The sequence below is a fragment of the Haliotis rufescens genome, unplaced genomic scaffold (assembly GCF_023055435.1).
Source record: "Haliotis rufescens isolate VD_foot unplaced genomic scaffold, xgHalRufe1.0.p SCAF_20, whole genome shotgun sequence".
Lineage (NCBI taxonomy): Eukaryota > Metazoa > Mollusca > Gastropoda > Lepetellida > Haliotidae > Haliotis > Haliotis rufescens.
In genome coordinates this window covers 1418768-1431094 of record NW_025963891.1, presented here as the reverse complement: position 1 = coordinate 1431094, position 12327 = coordinate 1418768, and the positions used below count along the sequence as shown (strand labels likewise).

The window sequence follows — 12327 nt, the reverse complement described above, 5'->3', positions numbered from 1 at the left end:
TTAGATCACTTTCAGTTTGCACGGTCTTGATTATAACTCTTAGTCTGCTTTTGGGGTTTGTTAGTTAATTGTTTTGATTTTGTGCATTTTGTTCATGTTTCTTTGACATGCTTTTAGTACTTAGTGCCATTCATAGAGATGTCTTAGAGATTAGAATTTCTACCCAGTCCGATGGTGTGTGGTTCTGTCACAGAGTGCAGCAACCTAATGGTGTTCCTTCTCAGAAACAGCCAAGAAGCCAGATGAAACCAAATTGTAAAAAGAATAGGAATTTTTTAAAGTCAATCCTATTTTCGTCTTGAAACATGGCTAAGGGCAGAATTCTATGAATGAAGCTTTCAGCTGAACATAATGTAATAACATCACAATCGACACAGAAAAAAATATTTGACCATGATGACAGAAACGTTTATCCTTCCAGTAGAACAATGAGGCAATAATGATACAATGGCATAATACCAGTCATGTCAAGTGTCATGTAGGCTCCTTGGCTGTTGTCTGAATAGCGAATGTTGAACATTCCCCCTCATGACATACATAATGGACCTCCAAGGTTAAAAACACCAAGAGCTGGGCTGGTTGTCAGTAGGACAAACACACAGAGTAGTGTGCAGGTCACCATACACTTCCACAGTGACTTTATACCAATCATACAGCATTTACATACTGGCCAGAATCAGCAAACTCTGTAGTTTACCACTCAACAGTTGTATCAAAATTGCGAAAATTATTTAAAAAATCCCATTTTTAGGAATATCATTTATTTAATTGAGGATATTGATATGTGATATCATGTGATATGAATAATTCTATGATAGATATAGTTAATGATCTAGCCTCTATTCCAAACCTTTGTCTTTGACCCAGTAGGGATCACATGACACTAGATTTGCAGAACCAGCCAATGTACCAATGTCTGAGCAGTCATACGAAAGTGAACGTGTTACAGAAGTGCTCAGCATGAGGTGATCTTCACTTAGTGTTCTTGTGGATGTTTTGCAAAGAAACCAACATATTAAAAAAGGACAATGCTTAGTATAAAGGGTTTTTTTTAAATTCAATGCATCTAAGAAGAAACAAAAGCTTACATTCAACTTGCTCTTTGATAAGTTCAGAAAGTTGCTGAACAAGCATATATATTTTAAAGTGTCTGATTTTAGATTTAGTTGAAATTTGATTGAGTAGGTTTGTGTTGAATAGCACAGCATCTCACCAGATTAGTTTCTGAGATTTACGGACGATAAAGGCAGATCATTAATGTGAAAATGTAGAAGATATCCCACTGTGTAATTGTGTCCCAGCAGAGGTTAAGATTGGTATACTGTCTGGTGACAGCTGATTGTGTGGCTTCAGTTTGGGCTTACAGTCATCAATATTGCAGCCAGTGACATTTAGTTTGTATAACAGTGCTCGATACAGACAGTTTTTCACTAATAATTAAAAGGATTTAAATCATCAATCTTGCTTGTAAAGATGTTTCATCTTAAAGATATATTACGAGAAGTTGTTATTTGAAAAAATATGAAAAATGAAAAAGTTTACAAAATTTAGACGTTTAACTATATATGTCTATGCTAATTGCATGCTCCCTTTTGTTTGGATCAGGAAATCACTGTCTCAGGTTTAGTTGTTTGATGCCAAGCAAAGTGGTTCATTGGTAACTTGGTGAACTTTATCAAATATGGAGAAAAAAAGATAGCTTCTAAAATATTTGACAATATATGATTAATGTTTTGTTCCCTATTGTTCCAAGCAAAGAGGCGTGTGATAGCTACCAAGGGTCTGACTGGTAAGATGATCTGACTCGTGGGTCTGGTGAAGGCTCCCTGAACTTGTAATATCCACCATACCTCGTATGCTGTACATGCAGGATGCCCTCAACATGTATAATCAACTCCCCAGTAAAGGATGACAATATACCACCCACAACCCCTCACCCATACATATCATGGTCCTTGGAGGTGTCCAGGGTGTTCCATGGAGCCTTATAAGGGTGTCATCAGGTGTCCTCTCATATTCATATATGATCCTTTGCTCATCACTGAACAATATCATGTAAGGACCATGACATATGGAGGATGTCATTAGTGTCAAGCACCACAACATATCCATTGCTTGCTAATTTGTCTTGCTGTACAAATGGAGACTATCATATAGCACCTGTTGCAGTCATGCACATCTTGGTGTCATGCTTTCTGTGATCAAGTCATCAACTTACTGTCATATGATAGTCACCTGTTTGATCAAATTGTGAAGAAAAGTACTCCTGGCAATAAGCCATTTTGTGGTAGGTCACTAACTTTACCTGATATAATTGGGAAATGTTGAGTTGGTCTGGTTTTAAACATTGCAGCTGAGCTGGAATTACTGATGGATATCTGACTTAGTTTTTTACCTTGCCTTTAGGAAACTAGATGTATATCTGCCTTAGAGCCCAGTTGCATGTTTTACAAGAGATACTTGGATACACAAGTTCAACTCAATATACAGCTCATATCACACAACAGGATGAACCAATCCTGTAGCTCAATATCACACAACAGGTTGAACAAATTCTGTAGTTCAATATTGCGCCATAGGATGAACCAGTATCTGATACATCAGGGTGAACCAATCCTGTAGCTCAATATTGCCCAACAGGATGTTCCAATGTCTCACACTTCAGGATGAACCAGTCCTGCCTGCAGCATGCATGTCCTGTCTCCTGAGACACACATCCTAACATCCACCATGGCATGATATAAAGGACACAATACAAACCATGCATGATCTTTGCCTCTAGGAAACATACAGGCAAGGTAGTCCAGTGGTCAGTGTTTACATCCCAGGTTTGATTCCCCAATGACCACTTTTGTGAAACGTGTTTCTGGTGTGCCCCAATCTGTTTAATTTGATACTGTTTGATGTGTTTTAAATGATTTTTAAGAAGCTAAAACTTAATAAAAAATTGGTTTGTTGTGATGAAATGTTTTCAATTCCCTCAGATTTTGACTTTCGACCTACAGAAACAAACAGAAATTGAGGGAAACAATTCAATGTGGTCCTTCATTCATGGCTTAAAACCAACTCTCCACCAGGGCTGGACTGGATTTGAGTTGGTTCTTACCTAGTCTTAGTGATAAGTGAAGACATAGACGACTATGCTTGTTGTAAGAGGCAACTAAGGGAATCGAGTGGTCAGTCTTGCCGACTTGGTTGATGCATGTCATTGTATCCCAATTACATAGATCGATGTTCATGATGTCAATTACTGCATTGTCTGGTCAAGACTCGGATTATTTACAGACATCATATTGCTGGAATATTGCTGAGTGTGGCATAAAACAACAACAACATGCTAATAAAGCACTGACTGCAGAACTGCATCATAGTGTTAACATCAAACACTTTTGGGCATCCTTCCACATTAAGCTGGTATGCTATGTTGAGACTGAAATGCTGTTCAACCTAACGTACTCATTTGCCAACCTGTCACACACAAAGTCCAAACAAATGTGAAAGGGACAAATTCAAAACACCTACACCTATTAGTTCCCCAGCAACCAATGCTGGTCATAACAGGCAACTAAAACAATTGGGTTGTCAGGCTCACTGACTTCGAAGAAAGACTGATTTCAAACCCCACAAAGGCGTGGATTGACAATCACTGGATTGTCTGGTGCAGACTAGACTATTTACAGATTGCCATCATATAGCTGGAATATTGCTGAGACAAATCTGTCGGCATAAAATGTATAGATAAGGGCATTAATGCAAAGTTTTCAGGTAAACCAGGTCTTGACCAGGTAAAGAGATGCAGTTTCATTATATTAAGGGAACAATTTATGAGGATTTTATGAACCTGTGTAAGATAATTATTTCAAGCTTCTAGTTAATCATCGTAAATGTTGATGGATGTGATTAATGGTACAGATATTATTTGTTTTTCTTTCATCAACAGCAAAATGGCTTATGCTTCATGTCCATATATCACTGCAATATTATCCTTGATAGATAGAGGTGGCGGGACAGCCTTGGCACGGAGCTCTGGTTTATGAAAGATGAATGTGTTTAACAGCAGAAATATATAATCTTACATAGATACTTGAGGAAATCTTTTGTGATCTACAATATGCTACATCTAAGAGTACATTATGAAAGCTTTCCATAGAATATGACCACCTGAGTAAAAAGTAATATTCATCCATCTTCTTTCTTTCCGGTATTAACAAACTGTTCACTTTACCTTATTGAATATGATAATCATTGAACATGTGAAATAAATCGAAGTACATAAGGGGTTAAGACTTGGATGAGAGAAACAATAGCCGGGTCACAGTTAAGCTTGCTGCTCTTTGTTTCTTCCATGTCATTTTCAGACCACGTTTGTTTGGTTTTCTCTCCAAATTTTAGTATTCCATTTTAGCCACATTGTCATAACTCATGCCAATACATACAAGTCGGTATACCAAGCCTACAGATGGTGTTGCAAAGCACAGGTTTTGCTTAGTACCCTAGATGGGAACGAGATACATATACTGCTCAAAAAAAGTTAAGGATCACCCGATTCTATTTACTGAACCAAAACTGTCAGGGATCTTGAACATTTTTGTGGAAATGTGTGCTCAATCTTCACAACAAAATATCCACAAGATGTTCATGATCCTTAAACTTTTTGGTTCCGTATGGCTCATCTGCCATACCATGACAAGGTAACCATAGTAATATGAAAGAACTGACAGACAATTAAATCTACTCAGCATGCAAATATATATACAGTATATTTCCATTGTATTATGGGCCGGTGGCCTGAAGTACCGAATAAATTTGTCTGTCTGTCTGAAAGAACTGGGTGGTCCTCAACAATTTTTTAGTAGTATATGTTAGGCCTTATCATTTTTTGTAATGATGGTTTTTAATCCTATTGCTAAGATTCCCCTCTGAAATGTTTCCAATTACCCTATGAAGTATTTTTATGAAGATATGACTGTTTTGGTGGATGGTTCTACTTGCTGCAACCTGCACGGCGTGGTCATCACGTGACTGGGTGTGGGCTGACCTTACTTCTAACACATGCACTTGATTCCAGGACCTGGACTGGTCCATAAATCATACCTCCTCTTGAACTTGCAACTACTCCAGTATTAGAACAAAATGTTTAGTGTTTTTGTGTGTCTCATTTCTTCAGAAACAGTTCATATTCAGTATGTTATTGTGTGCGTTAATATCATATTTTAGAAATGTGGAAGGGACTTAGAAACATATATACTGTCATATAACTGTTATTGTTTGTTAATTGTCTAGATTTTCTTCAGTAATAATTATTGTATTTAAGAATATAGTCTAGAGTTTCTTCAATAATAGGCAATATTATTTAAGAATATAGTCTAGATTTTCTACTGTAGTAGCCAATAGTATGTTAGAATATACTAAGTATGTATCATTTATTTACCAGTTAATGTATTTGGTAGGGAATATATTAGAACACTGTTATTCATGTAAGCTCTCAGTGTTGTTTTCCCCATCAAGAGTTGGGCACACGTGCCAATCATATTCATTGTATTGGAGCCAGGACAGTGTAATCTGATATTATACAAGAAAAGAACATTCATTGATTTTATCGATTGTCAAGGCAAACAGTCTTTATGAAGAAATGTCGTCTGTCGGGCACACAGATTTGTCGCTTTGCAGGCTTAAAGCTCTTCTCATAGGCTTTCATACCAAACATGTTCATGTGGAATATACCCCCACAGGTTCAGGAGCTGTTGACTTTATTTTTTAAGACATGTAATGAAATTAATTTTTTTTAAATTATTCAGGTTTTCTTAAATGTCCTTAAAAACAATGTTTTGGTGTTCTGCAGAAGCAACTTGTGCCGCCACTCTGAGACTTGGTGTTGTTGTGTTTCAGGTCGGAAACAGGAGATCATCAAGCTGACTGAACAGATGCTCCAGGCCATCACCAGCGGGGACTATGAAGCGTACACGTGAGTGCTGTTCATGTGCCATTGTACAACCCATGGCAGGATGCTCCTGGCTTATGTGAACCTATATGTGAGGAGGAGAATTTATGGATGTCTTTCTTTATTACGAGGAACACAACGGTTCAGAGTATATACCTATACTCCATCGGGTCAATAATAACCGTTTACAATATTAAGATGTTCGCTTCCATTTGACCATTGTTCATCTCCTATCACCACCAATTATCTGTTGGCTTCCCTTGTTAAGTTTCCACCATTGTTATCTTGTCACTTTTGTTGTTCTTACAGGTTCATATATATGTTCTCTGCTTCATAGCATTTATTCGCCTGATGAAGGAGTAAGTATATGCTCCGATATGTTGTGTTCTTCATAACAAAGAAGTTGACCTCCATAAATTCTCTTCCTTCTGCGTATCACTTCTAAATGTTTTTCCAAGACTTCATCCCTATATGTGCAATATATTCCAAAGGTGGGTGGGGGGGGGGGGAATAGATCGGAAGAGCAACGCAGTTTAATTTGAGTGACGATGAATGGGATATTGTGTCATAGAACATTTCTATTAAAATTTCTCTTGATGAAGATTTTGCAGACCATTGATTGGCATATATGCAAAAGTTTCAATATTGAAAAAAAGTTACAGAGAATAATCAATGAAAGGATGTGTTGAAGTGGTGAAAAGTTTGTGTTCTCCAAGTGGATACTCTATTGATAGGCAATTTAAGTAATCTTCAGCTTTACAGACACTAGAGAAACACTTTACATACATGCAAAGACATGTTTTAAATTGCTCCAAATAATCTACTTGATCAGATTAAAATAGAGTAACAATGATTTCATTCATTGCGCATTTTTGCATGCTGAGATTTTAGGTTTGATAGCCAGTTTTGCGTGACACTATCATGAGTGAACGTCAAAGCGTTTTAGCCACAGGTTGTAGATAATGATTTCTGTTTGCACAAGCAGGACTGAACTGTCCACAGTGGTGACAGCTGCTGTGATCACAGCGGACTAGCTTACATTTATATCTACCACTCAACTGCTGATAGGCTTCTTTGTTAGCTCACTTGACTGAAAGTCATAACGCATTATAAGCTGTAGCAGATCACTCGGGGTACATGGGGTTTTATGCGTCACACATTAGGTATTGTACCATGAGCCAGAGGCAAGTGGTTTAAAACCTGATAAGACCCCATGTACCCCAAATGATCCTGCTAAAAGCAAATTTATCTTACCGACAATTTTTAATAGGACATTGTAAAAGAATTAAAACAAACTCAAAGTTGTTAGGAAACAGCTGTTCCATTGAGCGGAGGTTAGCTTGTGCTATGTCACGTGACTTTCATTAACTCAGAAAAAGCATGAAGCTTTTTGCTTTGAAGCGGGGTCTAAGCGATTTATTCTGCCTCTCAGAAATCCATGTGCAGCCTGTCTTGCTCATGGCGGGGTAGAAACAATTTATTCACCCGCTGAGAAATTTATTTCCCTCAAAGGCGGAATACATAGTATTTTATCAAGATCACATGGACCAATCAGATCTCATCATTCTGACATGGAGGTATGATAATGTCTGTTGTCTGGCCATCTGTTGTTAAAGTTGAGCATTTTTGACACAATAGTCGATTGTAGCAAATGCAAAACAACCGCGCACAGGTCACAAATCAGGTGAAGTTGAGCAATGTTAGCCGCGTTGAGTCTTTAGATGGGTGACCGTGTTCGGCAGCTTGGCTCCTGAGGGGTGGGGTGTTTGTATGCAGGGGGTATGCACCACCGTGGTTTTTTGGACAACTAACATGTTAACTGCGTCTTCGGCCAAGTCACATGGGTTTTATGTAGACCACCCCTTTTGCAAAATGCTGTATTCACCTCTTATGTTTGACAGCAGTTTTTGAGCTACCTGGGGACACAGTCATGTTTTCCAACTGAACATCTGTGTCTCACCAAAACAGAACTCATTAATCTCTCATACTGATGCCAGAAATATACCTTAATTAGAGAACATTACTGACATTAGTACCTACTATCCCATTGGCAAGTACTGTATACATGTTGGATTGAAAATGTTCTTAATCATCAAAGCATTGTGACTATGAATGGAATTGTTGTATTGTGACTATGAATGGAATTGTTGTTTTGGTATAGGCGTTGAAGATCAATCTTGACAAGTATCAGATATGTGTTATTTCTTGATTCGTGCATTCAAGAAATGAATTCTAATTCTAGGTTTTAGGTCTCATGAATATCACAATATTATCACATACACGTTTATACTACTAATAAGAGATTATTTTTGCTAAGAGGTCACATGGATTATCACACTATTATCCCATACAAATATATGCTAATGATAAGTGACTATTCTCACTAATGGTAACTTTCAGAAAGACAAATTATGTTACTCTACATATCGCTTTTGTGTCAAACTGGATTATATTTCTGGCAATGTGGCTATTTATCAGAATTCGAGCACATTTGTTACATTTCTATGTCCTTGGTATTTTTTTGGGTTGATTTTTTTGCTTCAAATTTTTCTTAAAAAGAAAAGGGTGAGAATATTAGTGTTCACAAGTTTGATGTCCAAGTTACTAAGTAGGTACAGATGGCCCAGTCATCTGTGACGCCACAATTGGCTGTGAAGAGTTGTGTCCCTTAGGCATGACAGAAACACAAGATCAGGGGTTCCAATCCCTCTGTCGCCCTGATAATGTTTCTTATTAGATCAGTGCTCATTCTCATGCATCACTGCAAGCTTCCTTCCCACGTCAAACTCACTCACCCACCATAATTAACTGAAATATTGGTCCACCAAACTCGCTCAATAGAACTGCATGAACATTCAGGGTAGTTTGGAAATTGGATTGCCAGCATTCCTGATGTAACTGTGAAATACTACAAGCAGATCCTGACTACGGATGTTGACAATGTTTCTTTGGAAATACCATAGCAGGGCTAGACAGCGAAACAGTTTTAATTGGAGATTGTTAGCCAAGTGTACTTTCATAATGTAAATGTCATGTAAGGAATACAAATTGTATTATGCGAGCCTTGGAAAAGCACAATACCTACTTTTTATTCCTAATAAAGGATGTTTTTGAAACAGAAACACACAAGGGTAATAATCTCCTCGTCTGATATATAACGAACATGCTTATAACAAACCGACGGATGTAACAAACTTATTTTTGGGTCCCTGCCATTCGCTGTATATATGCTTATAACAAACTATGGTTATGACAAACTAGAATTAGTGCTCCCTTATAGTTCATTATAACCATAGTTTGCTGTAATGTCATTCTAAAATAAATTAAGAAGACCTGTTTGCATTCGCTAATGTGTAACCTTTGAAATAGAGTAGGAATACAAAGCCTGAGTGAACCACCCCATTTGTTATATAGTGCCAATAATTACTTGCTGCCATGTTTGTTTCCAATGACTCACACTTGGGAAACCTAGGTCAACTTTAGTGGAGTATTATGTCAAGATTTTGTAGCAAGTTGGCATTGCATCTGTGTAAAAAGTTTGCATATTTGCATATTCCTCAAATTGTGATACCAAGTTGATCAGATTGGTATAACACATCGTAACACTATCCATTATATGACAATGGGAAGTAGGTTTCATCACGTACAGAATGCCTTCTTTTTGTTTCAGGAAGCTCATTGACCCTCACCTGACGAGTTTCGAACCCGAGGCTCTTGGCAATCTAATAGTAGGCATGGACTTCCATAAGTTTTACTTTGATCATGGTGAGTATGTACACAAACACGGATACAGACATTTGGGAAAGGAGGGATGGTTTAGTGATATTAAGTTAAAATACTATTCCAAGATGAATTGAAATGATTCATGAAGCTATTTTCATTAAGTTGTCATGGTTTGTTTTGTTCCCTTTCACATAGAACTAAATGATTTAGTAACGATGTAATATGTTGCCACTTGGTGTCAGGCGAGACTCCTAATGTTAGTGTACATGTTTAGTATGCTTCAAGGAGGGACCATGCATTCTGCACGTTTACCCTCTGGACTAGTTTGTCACTCAGACCCTGGAGAATAAGTTAAAAAACATAAGCCATCTTAAGTCTAGAAAGCTTTGGCAAGTATGAATTGCCTCAGCTTTAGAAATTAAACATTGATCTAGGCTCCATTTGAGCTATTTGGTGCTAAATGTCTACATCCAGACGGACAGAGATTTGTAGTGTCGGCTAGAAGTTCATGTTTTACTATGATTTGTAACCAGTGTAAAAGTCAGTATAACCTGTATTGTACACAGAAGGCATGTACAGGACATCCTTCAAATCAAACATATTTACAACCCTTTTCTCAAAAAAATGAAAATTGAAATAAAACTATTATTAGACTTGGGAGAAATCTGTCTTAGTAGAAAGAAAGATCTTGCATTTTTGTAAAAATATTTGTGTGTGTTTTGAAGATATGTACAATTGTATATCCTCTGGTTTCAGTTTTGTCAAAAAATAACAAGCCGGTGAACACCAGCATTTTGAACCCTCACGTTCACCTGTTAGGGGAGGATGCGGCTTGCATTGCGTATATTCGACTTACGCAGTACATAGACAGGTCGGTCACGTGAGTTCATTTTGTCTCCTACTCTCTTATTTAGTTTGCTTTTTACAACCATGATTTTGTAAATCAGTGTTTCTCAGCTTCTACGCCCAAGACCACATCCAGAAAGTAATGGAGTTATGACAGTTGTAGGTGCTACGATTACCTTGTGAAACCAAACTTTGAGGTCTTTATTTCAAGAAGAGTTGTCTTATGATACATCAATGCGGAGAAGTCACAGTCTTGATTATCTGCCTGAACCGATTCCATCAGTCATAAAAGGCAAAACAGTGATAAATTATATGAATAGGTCACTAAAAAATCAGTGATGACACCAGGCGTTCACGAAGTGCAAAAGGTTCATGACCCTGTTGTATGGGTTGATCGAAACACTTACAGGTCATCATTAACCCTAATGTGGACATGGATGCCTAGGAGGAAATGGACCCTGGTTCTAACCCCTTCTTAGTGACATGTGTACACTACCCTCTGGGGAGAAATGGGCCTGCAATTACACGCTCCCTCTGGTGGTGGATGATGGATTGGTGGGGAATAGAGTTTGAGATTTGATTCTGTGGTAAATGTCTATTTGGTAGAGGTATTGATTACAGGGTGGTGGTGCCAACCTTTATCCAAATTCACTTTATGAATTATGAAAATATCTTCTTCCTATCATATGTGGTGGAGAATCAAAATGTAAATAGTTTTATTTAGATTTGTATTTTTTACGTGTTTGTACTTTGAAGTAAAAACTTTGTCTGAAACATTTACAACATAACTAAGACTGGGCATTCAGCTGCCATGAGAAACACTGATGTTAGTTGCACCGTTACGTACCTGGCACATCTCATTAGTAGTAGTATCTTTGAGTTTTGTCTTGTAGTGTTTCTTACATTTTGTGGAACCAATCTCCTTCCTGCCATGTAGAACAATGCTATACCCTCCCTATTCTTGCCATGTAGACCAATATCAATGTTATACCCTACCTATTCTTGCCATGTAGACCAATATCAATGTTATACCCTACCTATTCTTGCCATGTAGACCAATATCAATGTTATGCTCTCCCTATTCTTGCCATGTAGACCAATATCAATCTTATACCCTCCCTATTCTTGCCATGTAGACCAATATCAATGTTATACCCTACCTATTCTTGCCATGTAGACCAATATCAATCTTATACCCTCCCTATTCTTGCCATGTAGACCAATATCAATGTTATACCCTCCCTATTCTTGCCATGTAGACCAATATCAATGTTATACCCTCCCTATTCTTGCCATGTAGACCAATATCAATCTTATACCCTCCCTATTCTTGCCATGTAGACCAATATCAATGTTATACCCTCCCTATTCTTGCCATGTAGACCAATATCAATGTTATACCCTCCCTATTCTTGCCATGTAGACCAATATCAATGTTATACCCTCCCTATTCTTGCCATGTAGACCAATATCAATGTTATACCCTCCCTATTCTTGCCATGTAGACCAATATCAATGTTATATTCTTGCCATGTAGACCAATATCAATCTTATGCTCTCCCTATTCTTGCCATGTAGACCAATATCAATGTTATATCCTCCTTATTCTTGCCATGTAGACCAATATCAATGTTATATCCTCCTTATTCTTGCCATGTAGACCAATATCTGGCTTATACCCTCCCTATTCTTGCCATGTAGACCAATATCAATCTTATGCTCTCCCTATTCTTGCCATGTAGACCAATATCAATGTTATATCCTCCTTATTCTTGCCATGTAGACCAATATCTGGCTTATACCCTCCCTATTCTTGC

General features: G+C 37.6%; 1 protein-coding gene across 38 annotated transcripts in view; it reads left to right on the top strand.

The window, feature by feature from the left end:
• LOC124151040 (calcium/calmodulin-dependent protein kinase type II delta chain-like) overlaps window positions 1-12327 on the top strand; it is a 140850-nt gene that overhangs the window by 122698 nt on the left and 5825 nt on the right. For 17 of the 38 annotated variants that reach the window (XM_046523303.2, XM_046523291.2, XM_046523312.2 and 14 more), the window contains 4 exons: window positions 1754-1789; window positions 5890-5965; window positions 9612-9706; window positions 10421-10544. In XM_046523303.2, the coding sequence (XP_046379259.1) occupies window positions 1754-1789; window positions 5890-5965; window positions 9612-9706; window positions 10421-10544 (331 nt within the window). The remainder of the gene's footprint in view (window positions 1-1753; window positions 1790-5889; window positions 5966-9611; window positions 9707-10420; window positions 10545-12327) is intronic. The other 21 variants (XM_046523321.2, XM_046523318.2, XM_046523319.2 and 18 more) reach the window with 3 other exon arrangements.